This window comes from Ranitomeya variabilis, chromosome 2, assembly GCF_051348905.1.
Source record: "Ranitomeya variabilis isolate aRanVar5 chromosome 2, aRanVar5.hap1, whole genome shotgun sequence".
Lineage (NCBI taxonomy): Eukaryota > Metazoa > Chordata > Amphibia > Anura > Dendrobatidae > Ranitomeya > Ranitomeya variabilis.
The window spans coordinates 782,559,933-782,572,278 of NC_135233.1; the positions used below are offsets into that span (position 1 = coordinate 782,559,933).

Genomic DNA, 12,346 nt, shown 5'->3' on the forward strand with positions numbered 1-12,346 from the left:
TGTGTTCTTTGGCATAAACTTGGCCTACATTGGAGAACAATCTCCAACAATGACTCTCCTGATTTCCTATGCTTACTGCAGTTTCCTCTATCTGGTATCAGCCATTTATAGTATACAATTCTAGCAAGTCTTGCACCAAATATCTATTGTATCAGTATAATGGTACAAAGGAATGAGCCTTTCCTAAGTATACACTGCTGTGAACAGCTCTGTATACAGCCTGGTTAAATGTGTTCATTGAAGGTGTATGTAACAGATGCAGCACTATGTAACACATGCAGCACAATGTTAGTTGTCAGGCATGATTTATTCATGGTCTGGCTTTTACTGCTATCTTGATGCCATGCTAGATCTAGAAAAGCAAAGGAAACAAAGAAATACCACTGAGGAATTGTGGTTGGGTTCCGTAATGACCTGTACTCAAAGGAGTAATTCTAAAATTAATCTGTCGTAGCATGACAAAACATTAACTATGCATTCTATAGTTACTATACTAGCATGATTGTCTATGCAAATGTCCATGTACATTTGTACATCATTAACTATAGACCAACTTCGTACATCACCAGCTTACTTTGTGTAGATATGTATGTGTAAAATATATTATATAAACTATGCTTTCTGGCTGATGTTTTGGTCACTTTTGAATGTTGGTTATGCTTTCACACTCGTGGTAGCATGAGACGGACTCTACAACCCACACAAGTGGCTCAGGTAGTGCAGCTCATCCAGGTTGGCACATCAATGAGAGCTGTGGCAAGAAGGTTTGCTGTGTCTGTCAGCGTAGTGGATTGGCAGATTCGCCACTGGCGCCCTGTGCTCTTCACAGATGAAAGCCATTTCACACTAAGCACGTGATAGATGTGACAGTCTGGAGATGCCGTGGAGAGCATGGTGAAGGATGTTGCAGGCATCAGAACGAACGGTTTGGCAGGGGGTGAGTAATGGTATGGGGTGGCATTTCTTTGGAGGGCTGCACAGCCCTCCTTGTGCTCGCCAGAGGTAGCCTGACTGCCATTAGGTACCGAGATGAGATCCTCAGACCCCTTGTGAGACCATATGCTGGTGTGGTTGGCCCTGGGTTCCTCCTACTGCAGGACAATGAAAGACCTCATGTGGCTGGAGCGTGTCAGCAGTTCCTGCTAGATGGAAGGCATTGAAGCTATGGACTGGCCCCCCCGTTCCCCAGACCTAAATCCGATTGAACACATCTGGGACATCATGTCTCGCACCATCCACCAACATCATGTTGCACCACAGACTGTCCAGGAGTTGGCGGATGCTTTTAGTCCAGGTCTGGGAGGAGATCCCTCAGGAGACCATCCGCCACCTCATCAGGAGCATGCTCAGGCATTGTAGGGAGATCATACACTGTGTTTCAAATTATTATGCAAATTGGATTTAAGTGTCATAAAGATATAATTATTTTGCTTTTCAAATAATCTTGTGGATGGTATTGTGTCTCAGGGCTCAATGGATCACTGAAATCAATCTTAAACACGTGATAGTTATTTTTCCAGGTGATTCAAATTAAAGGAGAACTACTTAAAAATGATGTTCCACATTATTAAGCAGGCCACAGGTTTCAAACAATATGGAAAATTAAAAAGGATCTTTCTGCTGCTGAAAAGTGTTAAATAGTGCAAGGCCTTGGACAAGGCATGAAAACATTAGCTATTTCACGAAAACTTAAGAGTGATCATCATACTGTGAAGAGATTTGTGTCTGAAACAGAGTGCAGACAGAGTTCATGCAGATAAAGGCATAATGAGGAAGGTTTCTGCCAGACACATTCATTGGATTAAGAGAGCAGCTGCCAAAATACCATTACAAAGCAGCAAACAGTTATTTTAAGCTGCTGGTGCCTCTGGAGTCCAACAAATCTCAAGGTGTAGGATCCTTCAAAGGCTTGCTGTGGTGCATAAACCTACTATTCGGCCACCCCTAAACAGTGTTCACAAGCAGAAACGGTTGCAGTGGGCCCAGACATACAGGAAGACTAATTTTCAAACAGTCTTGTTTACTGATGAGTGTCGAGCAACCCTGGATGGTCCAGATGGATGGAGTAGTGGATGGTTGGTGGATGGCCACCATGTCCCAACAAGGCTGCGACATCAGCAAGGAGGTGGAGGAGTCATGTTTTGGTCCAGAATCATGGGGAAACAGCTGGTAGGGCCCTTTAAGGTTCCTGAAAGTGTGAAAATGTCCTCTGCAAAGTATAGTTTCTGACTGACAACTTTCTTCCATGGTATAAAAAGCTGCCTTCAGGAGCTAAATCATCTTCATGCATGACAATGCACCATCTCATGCGGCGAAGAATACCTCTGAGTCATTGGCTGCTATGGGCATAGAAGGAGCTAAACTCATGGTTGTGGCCACCATCTTCCCCTGACCTCAACCCTATAGAGAACCTTTGGAGTATCATCAAGCAAAAGATCTATGAGGGTGTGAGGCAGTTCACATCAAAACAGCAGCTCTGGGAGGCTATTCTGACTTCATGCAAAGAAATACAAGCAGAAACTCTCCAAAACTCACAAGTTCAATGGATGCAAGAATTGTGAAGGTGATATCAAAGAAAGGTTCCTATGTTAACATGTAACTTGGCCTGTTAGGTATGTTTTGGAGTTAAATAGCTTTTTTTGTTCAGTGAATGTGACCTCCTAATGCTGCAAATTCAACAAATGAGCATTTTAATTTCTTTAAAACATATCAAGTGTTTAGAAATTCTACTGTGCCTAATAATTTGGAACAGTGCATTTTGAGTTTTTATTCATTTTGGAGATTATACTTTTATAATTGGGAGGCATCTTCAATAAAATTCGATGTATACTCTAACGGGTGATGACTCTTATTAGACTGACTGTCATTTACACAGACCATTTACGAAAATCTGAGAAAAACGTCATTTGCATAATTTCAAACATAGTGTACAGGCACTTGGAGGCCACACACACTACTGAGCATAATTTCCTTGTCTTGAGGCATTTTCACTGAAGTTGGATCAGCCTGTAACTTAATTTTCCACTTTGATTTTGAGCATCATTCCAACTCCAGACCTCCTTGGGATATTAGTTGTGATTTACGTTGCTCACTTTTAGGTTTTATTGTTCTCAACACATTCCACTATGTAATGAATAAAGATTTGCAACTGGAATATTTTATTCAGTGATATCTAGGATGTGGGATTTTAGTGTTCCCTTTATTTTTTTGAGGTATGTATGTATGTACCGTATATATACACTAATGCAATTGCAAGCGTATGGGATGCACACTAATGCAATTGCAAGCGTATGGGGTGCATTAATGCATATGTGAACTTTGAATACTTGAATTCAGAACTGCGTTACTACCATAGGGTCTGAGATACTTGGGCACAATTGTTTCAGACCCATCCTTAAGCGACAAGGCATCATGCTCTCTAAATGGGAGCCCACTTGGTATTGCCTCTACTGAACATAGGCCTGCGAATTTTAAGGGCTTTTACCTGTCCTCTTTTAAAAGGGGATTGGGGCATATTATTGATGCTGTTCAATAATTGCAATGTGCAAACATAGTCTAGACAGTCTTAAATTGCACCAGTTTATTATACTGGTTCCTGCTGTTTGATAAATCTGACATGTCTTAAGACTGTGCAGTGTAAGTTTGCACCCGTGTATAGTTGGCTTGCTTTGTGCCAGTAATGTGCACCACAATTGTGGCATGTTTTTCGCATGTTAGGTGGTGCCCTTTTTCCGATTAAATCAGTCATGTTCAAAGAGGACATTTGTCTTTGTAGTACAAAAACACAAAGTGTCTTTAACATCATAAATATTGTGTAATTTTTGTTTTTTCCCCGAGTAATAAAACCTGTTATAGAATTATTTGCCACTTTGTATATTTTTATATATTTACTATAGAACTATGCTGTGAATCATGTAAAGCAATGGTCATATATATATATATATATATATATATATATATATATATATTTTTTTTTTTTCCCTTCAGGTTATGACATGTCAACATTTATTAGGCGCTACAGCAGATATCTCAATGAAAAAGCATTCTCCTACAGACAAATGGCATTTGACTTCGCTAGAGTGAAGAAAGGGTATGACTATTCATCTATATCTAATGGTTGTCTTGTGCGGCAAATAGTGTATTTTGTATAAACAGATTCCACTGATACATAGTAGCCAAGTCATAAGCCCATAAAAGGGTCAAAATGGACAATCATTGAGGACCCTCCAAACATATAATACCTATAGGACAACCACGGAGTAAACAGTCCAAAACTCATAAGAATAAAAAGATACATTTTATTATTTGCTACATAAAGACACATAGTAATCTATAGACAGAAAAGACAAGGTACATCCAGAGCTCATATGTGGAGGACAAACCACCATTGAGATAACAGTGTGGGACAATCCCAAATGCATGTATATGTTAATCCACCCAGTTACACTGTTGTACAATAAAATGTTTAAAAGTGCATAGTGCAGATCAAAAAGAAAAAGGAACTGGGCCTAAATGGTTGTTAGAAACTTCCTGTGTAGTTATTAGCGCATTGCAAGTACACACGCAACCAAAGAGTATTAAATCTTAACATGCAGGTCTTACCCATCAGTCACTGCCAATGTGTGTCCAGAATGCAGCCCCAAATAGTGTATTTTGTCCGAGAAATTCCTGAAATTTTATACTTTTTAATGTGGGAAAAAATTACACTATTGATTAATTGACTATTTCATTTGCAGTAAATTTGTCAGAATTTCCAAGTAACTTTTTTTTTTTTAGCCTTTTTCCTACACTTTGCATTCTCATTTACCCTTTTTTTTTTCCCCATATGGGGCTAATAACTTAAGTTGCTAACCTACCTAGCTGCCTTTTCTGCACTGTGACAATCTGTGCTCAGGCGGAGATTTTCCTACTTTCTTTTGACCTAGTATGGAAAGAGCAGCTCCTTCTTCTCTTCCGCTATGCTCTGTCACTTCCAATGTCATGTTGATTGACAGCCAGCTCTCTACAGTTGGGACCCAAACGATAAAGCGGAAGAGAAGGAACTGCTTTGTTAAAAAGCAGGTAGTTCAGCACTACCTAGGCAAAAAAGGAAAAATAAAAAATACTGGATAACTCCTTTAACATAAATTGTTAGCGCATAACAGAAAAAGTACAAATGGGTTCCTCATGCCGGGATTCTGTTACGAATACAGTGTAAATGTGCTTAATAACCAAACAAAACTAGGATTAAGTTCACACTATGCGTTTTTTTTTTTTTTTCTTTTATGCAGATTTTCAGCTGCGGTCTACAGTAGCAGCAAAGTCTGAGATTTCAGAAATCTCATGCACACAGCTTGATTTTATCGTCATCAGGATTTTGTGCTTTGCATGTTTATTTTTTTGCACAATGGAGCATGTCTGTTCTTTCAGTGTTTTTCACCCATTGAAATGAGTGGGTGGCGAAAAAATGCAGGTATCAGGTTTTACCTGATTCTGTAGAATAGGACTTTTTTTTTTTTTTCTGCAACACTAAACTTTATCAGCATGCACAAGAGACAAGTCTAGCATACCAAAACCACATACAAAACGCTTCAAATATCAGGAGCGCTCCAGGTTACCAATGCAGCTATTCTATAAGTTATAGCTATTCAGATAAGCTCTTACCCAAAGCTATTCGATCAACCCTAGTCGTAACCATGGATATCAAAGCTACTGCAATTATTACACCAACTACATATTGGGATAGGATCTTGGAGATGCAAATACCCCTTTTTAATCAAATGCATTAGTGTCAGCTGACACAACGGTCTCGATTTTTACCATTTTACTGTGTATTATACTTTACCTAAATCGCATATACATAAAATACTGAGTATTTTTAGGGTGGGTTAGATTAATTAAGAATGGTGTTTTGTATGCCAATCTTGATCTAGGGTCCAATAAAGAAAAATGCTCCAACTTGATTAAAAGGGGTTCTGTGATAAAAATGTCTGCTGTCACATATTTCAAGCGGCAACCTGTCCTAGTCACACATCAAGATGGGTGCAGACTGAACAAACACTGCTCAAGACCTTTTGTCTCATTGTTCGGCTGAAGAGCAGCATCATGAACACGTATAACTGCTCTTTTCAGTCTGTTGCAGATCAGGGCTGTAACAGGAGAAAAAAAAATACTACTCCACAGCTGACTGAGCAGAATCGGCTTTTTTTCTCTAGCTTCAGTCCTGCTGTATGCTCAGTCAGTGCATGTACCATGCTGCAAAGCTGTCACTCACAGGTGTTTGTTTTTTTGTTCTGCTTGTGCCCTGTTTTGCTGCTGAGTGAGCAGATAAGTTGGAGGAGCAACAAATTGAGACCGTACACTGAGGCCACAACCCTTTCGGATTTGTGACTAGTATGGGTTGCAGCTTGAAATTTGTGATGACGGCTATTTCTTATCCGTTTCAAATTTGGTGCTTCTGTTGGCTGCCTGTACCCCAGAATCAGAAAATGTACTCAAATGACATTTCTGCTATAGTTTTCTGGTGTAAATGAGTTTTTCTACATTTCATGACTTGCCTTGTACTGATACGGAGTTACAGACTAAAATAGAAAGCTTCAGAGCTGCATTTACAATTTTCCTGGTTGCAAAATAATCCTGGCAGTTACTAAAATTGTATAACACAATGCTCTTCTCTGCTACATTCTGATGAGCTGGTTATTTATTTCTCTTAGGAAATGAAGATGGTTAAATTGGTGCTGATTCAAAAACAACAAAAAAAAGTCTAGCACTTTGGTCTGAAACCCCTGTTTACTCCTTGAGCTCCTATTCTAACTTTCAGACATCATCTAGTCTGTGAATGGGTGCTAAGTAGTGATGAGCGAGTGTACTCGTTGCTCGGGTGACCTCAGAGTATTTGACTGCTCGGACAATTTAGTTTTCATCCCGGCAGCTGAATGATTTACAGCTACTAGCCTGCTTGATTACATGTGGGGATTCCCTAGCAACCAGGCAACCGCCACATGTACTCAGCCTGGCTACTAGCTGTAAATCATTCAGCTGCTGCAATGAAAACTAAATCTCCCAGCAGTCCTAAATACTCAGAGGTTACCGGAGCGTGCTCTGGAAAACCCGAGCAACGAGCACACTCGCTCATCACTAGTGCTAAGTGTCCATTGTAGCAATACCCCTTTTAACCGTGCCAATCACCAGAGCAAATTCTGTACAGACAGTAAACAAGTAGGGTATAGAGACATTAGTTCTGAAATGACAAACATTCTGTACGATGCTTTTATATAATAATTTAATCAGACTGATTATCTTTGTAACTTAATTTTTAGCGCTGAAGGAGTGATGCGAACAATGGTACCAGAAAAGTTACTCAAGGGCATGCCAATACTACAGGGACAAATTGATGCGCTTCTCGAGTTTGATGTAAGTTGCTATATTGCTGACTACTTTCCATTTACATTTACAGCTAGGGGGATTATTTATTTTGCTCTGCTTGCACAGTGGCTCAGTAGTTAGCACTGCAGTCTTGTAGCTCTGGGATCCTGGGTTCTCCCCATGTTTGCGTGGGTTTCCTCCAGGTTGTACAGTTTTCTCCCACACTCCAAAGACCTACTGATAGGGAATCTAGGTTGTGAGCCCCATTGGGGACAGTGATGACAATGTATATAAAGCACTGCGGCATAAGATGGCACTATATTTGCAAAGCATAATAAATATAGCTATTCCTATTTGGCAACGCTTTACAGGCAATATCACGGTACCCATTGGGGTTCTCTATCAGTATGCCTTTGGAGTCTTGGAAGAAACCCAATCAAACATGGGGAGAACATACAAACTCCTTGCAGATGTTGTCCTTGGTGGGATTTGCATCCAGGACCCCAGCGCTGCAAAGCAACAATGCTATCGCAATGCAATGCTAATGGTGACTGGTCTGCAAACCATGTCCAATGAGGAACGGTTACAGGATTTGGGAATGTTTAGCTTGCAAAAAGTAAGACTGAGAGGAGACTTAATAGCTGTCTGTAAATATACAGTTATAAGAAAAAGTTTGGGCACCCCTTAATCTTAAGCTTAATGTTTTCTAAAAATTGTTTTTTTTTGCAACAGCTATTTCAGTTTCATATATCTAATAACTGTTGGACACAGTAATGTTTCTGCCTTGAAATGAGGTTTATTGTACTAACAGAAAATGTGCAATCTGCATTCAAACAAAATTTGACAGGTGCATAAGTATGGGCACCTCACCAGAAAAGTGACATTAATATTTAGTAGATCCTCCTTTTGCAAAAATAACAGCCTCTAGTCACTTCCTGTAGCTTTTAGTTTCAATATGTTTATTTGAAATTTTTCAACATAACATAACAGTACACAAAAACTCCTTCATGTAGAAAAAGTAGACAAATCATTGGTAAGTGTGACATTTGTGGAATGGAGGAGTCAGTTTAACTCAGGGCGGATCGAATGTAAAAACATAGTAAATACAATACAAATACAAACAAGGGGTAAAAACAACGGGGTCAGGAACTTCATTGCTGTGAGCATAATTATAACTATAACACAGAGGGGGGTAGAATATTATAGATTAACACCTAGACGCTTTCAGGTTTTGATCAAGCAGGAATATCCAAGATTATGCGGGTTATAAACAAATAGGAGTGTACCACCAGATCCCCGTTGGTCCACCTCATAACATAGGCAACTGAGGTCAACCTCTCACCATACATTTATGATTATTTACAGAGAGAGCGTGAGGGCTTGAGCCAGGGGAGCACCAGAGCCAAGGTCAAGCCAAGGATTCCAGGTCTGAAAAAAGACATTCCACTCGTCATTCCTGGTAGCTAGAATTCGTTCATTTAAGAGGATCCCATCCATCCTATCTTTAACCAGTGAGATGGACAACGATGGAGTTCTCCATCTGGCAGCTATGTGAATTTTGGTTGCCATACTTATGGTGGTCACCAATTTCTGCAAGCTCCTTGAAAACCCGGGGTGTTTCTTGCCTAATAAAAAAACTGTTGGATCCATGGGAATCATTTTACCAAAGATCTGTTCAATAATCAATTTGACTTCATTCCACAGAGCCTCGACCACTGGGCACTTCCACCAAATGTGTAGTAAATCGCCTGGGACATTACAGCCCCTAAAGCAATTTTCAGAAATGTGAGGATATATGGCATGAAGTTTTGTTGGGACGTAGTATGCTCTATGTAGTACTTTAAGTGATGTTTCAGCCAACGATGTCTGATGGCTACCTTTTGATAACGTGTCGCAACAGATATGCCATGTCTCTATGGGCATTGTGAGTCCAAGATCCTTCTCCCTCTGTAACATATATTTTAATTTCCCTGCTGTGTGTGGTATGTTGAATATAGAGTCTTCCTGTAGCTTTTAATGAGTTCCTGGATCCTGGATGAAGGTATTTTTGACCATTCCTCTTTACAAAACAATTCCAGTTCAGTTAAGTTTGATGGTCACCGAGCATGGACAGCCCTCTTCAAATGATCCCACAGATGTTCAATGATATTCAGGTCTGGGGACTGGGATGGCCATTCCAGAACAGTGTAATTGTTCCTCTGCATGAATGCCTGAGTAGATTTGGAGCGGTGTTTTGGATCATTGTCTTGCTGAAAGATCCATCCCCTGCGTAACTTCAACTTTGTCACTGATTCATGAACATTATTGTCAAGAATCTGCTGATACTGAGAGGAATCCATGCATCCCTCAACTTTAACAAGATTTCCGGTGCTGGCTGTTGTGAATTCTGCTCTTGGGCTCCCTCCGGTGGTTGTAAGTAGCACTTTTGTGAATTCTGCTCTTGGGCTCCCTCCTGTGGTTTTGAGTGGTATAGCTGCTTCTTGGATTTAGCATCAGCAGCTGCCTCCACTGATCGTCTTTCTGGCTCGGCTATTTTAGTCTGGCCTCAATCAATGCCAGTTGTCAATTGTTCCTGCTTGGAGTCACTGCTCTTTTGGATTTCCCTGACACTCTGACCAGTTATTCAAAGATAAGTTCTTGCTTGTCCTTTTGCAGTCCACTTTTTGTGGACTTTATTGTTCAGCACATTCTATGTTTTGCTTATTTGTCCAGCTTATCAGTATGGATCTATTCAGCTAAGCTGGAAGCTCTGGGCAGCAGATTTTGCCCTCCACACCTTTAGTCAGGTGTGGAGATTTTTGCATTTCTCTGCGGTGGACTTTTTCTAGTTTTTATTACTGACCGCGCAGTGTTCTTTCCTGTACTATCTATCTAGCTAGAAGTGGCCTCCTTTGCTAAATCTTGTTTCATACTACGTATGTCATTTCCTTATCCTCTCAGTCATTTGTGGGGGGCTGTCTATCCTTTGGGGATTTTCTCTGAGGCAAGATAGCTTTCCTGTTTCCACCTTTAGGGGTAGCTAGTTCTCCGGCTGTGACGAGGTGTCCAGGGAGTGACAGGAACATCCCACGGCTACTGCTAGTGTTGTGTTAAGATCAGGAACTGCGGTCTGTATAGTTACCACCTGCTCAGAGCTAGTCGCATGTCGCTCCTAAATCACCAGTCCATAACAGCTGGCATTGGCCACACAGCCCCAAAGCATGATGGAACCTCCACCAAATTTCACTGTGGGTAGCAAGTGTTTTTCTTGGAATGCTGTGTTTTTTTTGCCGCCATGCATAACGCCTTTTTGTATGACCAAACAACTCAATCTTGGTTTCATCAGTCCACAGGACCTTCTTCCAAAAAGAAATTGGCTTCTCCAAATGTGCTTTTGCATACCTCAGCCGACTGTTTGTGGCGTGCTTGCAGAAATGGATTCTTTTGCATCACTCTCCCATACAGCTTCTCCTTGTGCAAAGTGCGTTGTATAGTTGACCGATGCACAGTGACACCATCTGCAGCAAGTTGATGCTGCAGTCTCTGGAGGTGGTCTGAGGATTGTCCTTGACTGATCTCACCATTCTTCTTCTTCTGCCTTTCTGATGTTTTTCTTGGCCTGCCACTTCTGGCCTTAACAAGAACTGTACCTGTGTTCTTCCATTTCCTTACTATGTTCCTCACAGTGGAAATTGACAGGTTAAATCTCTGAGACAGCTTTTTGTATCCTTCCCCTGAACAACTATGTTGAATAATCTTTGTTTTCAGATCATTTGACAGTTGTTATGAGGAGCCCATGATGCCACTCTTCGGAGGAGATTCAAACAGGAGAACAACTTGCAAGTGGCCACTTTAAGTAGCTTTTCTCATGATTGCATACACCTGGCTATCAAGTTCAAAGCTCAATGAGGTTACAAGACCAAAAAAAGTGCTTTAGTAAGTCAGTAAAAAGTAGGTAGGAGTATTTAAAACAAGAAAATAAGGGTGCCCATACTTATGCACCTGTCAAATTTTGTTTGAATGCAGATTGCACATTTTCTGTTAGTACAATAAACCTCATCTCAAGGCAGAAACATTACTGTGTCCAACAGTTATTAGATATATGAAACTGAAATAGCTGTTGCAAAAAAAAACAATTTTTATAAAACATTAAGCTTAAGATTAATAGGGGTGCCCAAACTTTTTCATATAACTGTATATTTACAGACAGCTATTAAGTCTCCTCTCAGTCTTACTTTTTGCAAGCTAAACATTCCCAAATCCTGTAACCGTTCATATAACTGTATCTAGGGCTGTCACATTGTAGAAGGATTATCTTTATTCTCATTTGCACAAGTAAAGGCTAGAAGCAATGGGAAGAAACTGAAATGGAGGAGACACAGATTAGGAATTAGAAAAAACTTTTTGACAGTGAGGGTGATCAATGAGTGGAACAGGCTGCCACAGGAGGTGGCAAGTTCTCCTTCAATGGAAGTCTTCAAGCAGAGGCTGGACAGACACTTGTCTGGGATGATATAGTGAATTCTGCTTTGAGCAAGGGGTTGGACCAGATGACCCAGGAGGTCCCTTCCAAGCTGCCATTGTTTGCGCATCAGTAATAGTCATGATAAATGCCACACAATGACAGCTGCCACAGTGACGTGTGATGCTTAGATCTGATGCAACTGCAGGCTTGCTATCGCCAAATATTCAGTCATCCACACCAATGCACTTGTATGGAGGCATGTTACGAGTCCTTTAAAAAAAAAAAAAAAAAATCAATTACACACCTTTTTATGAGTACATGCTTTATTTAGACTATATAGAAGCTCCTAGCATGGGACAAAGTTGTCAGACAGCAGTTGTGTGTTTTTTTTTTTTTTGTTTTTTTTTTTAATTTTGTTTTTATTTTTTTGCTGATGGAGCTTAGCTTCTGTATTGCTGACTCCCTAAGCCAAATATTGGATAATATGCCTTTAAAGTCAATTAAAATAGTCTTAGTAAAGATTATTTGTAATCCCATGACTGAAGAATGCTGGCCAAA

General features: G+C 40.3%; 1 protein-coding gene across 7 annotated transcripts in view; it reads left to right on the forward strand.

Annotated features, from left to right (window-relative positions):
• Positions 1 to 12,346, forward strand: part of SNAP91 (synaptosome associated protein 91) — a 200,708-nt gene that overhangs the window by 83,433 nt on the left and 104,929 nt on the right. For all 7 annotated transcript variants that reach the window (XR_013221812.1, XR_013221816.1, XR_013221813.1 and 4 more), the window contains exons 5-6: positions 3,988 to 4,090; positions 7,299 to 7,392. Coding sequence is in view for 2 of the 7 variants with exons in the window: in XM_077289805.1 (XP_077145920.1) it covers positions 3,988 to 4,090; positions 7,299 to 7,392 (197 nt within the window). In the remaining 5 variants the exon portion in view is untranslated. The remainder of the gene's footprint in view (positions 1 to 3,987; positions 4,091 to 7,298; positions 7,393 to 12,346) is intronic.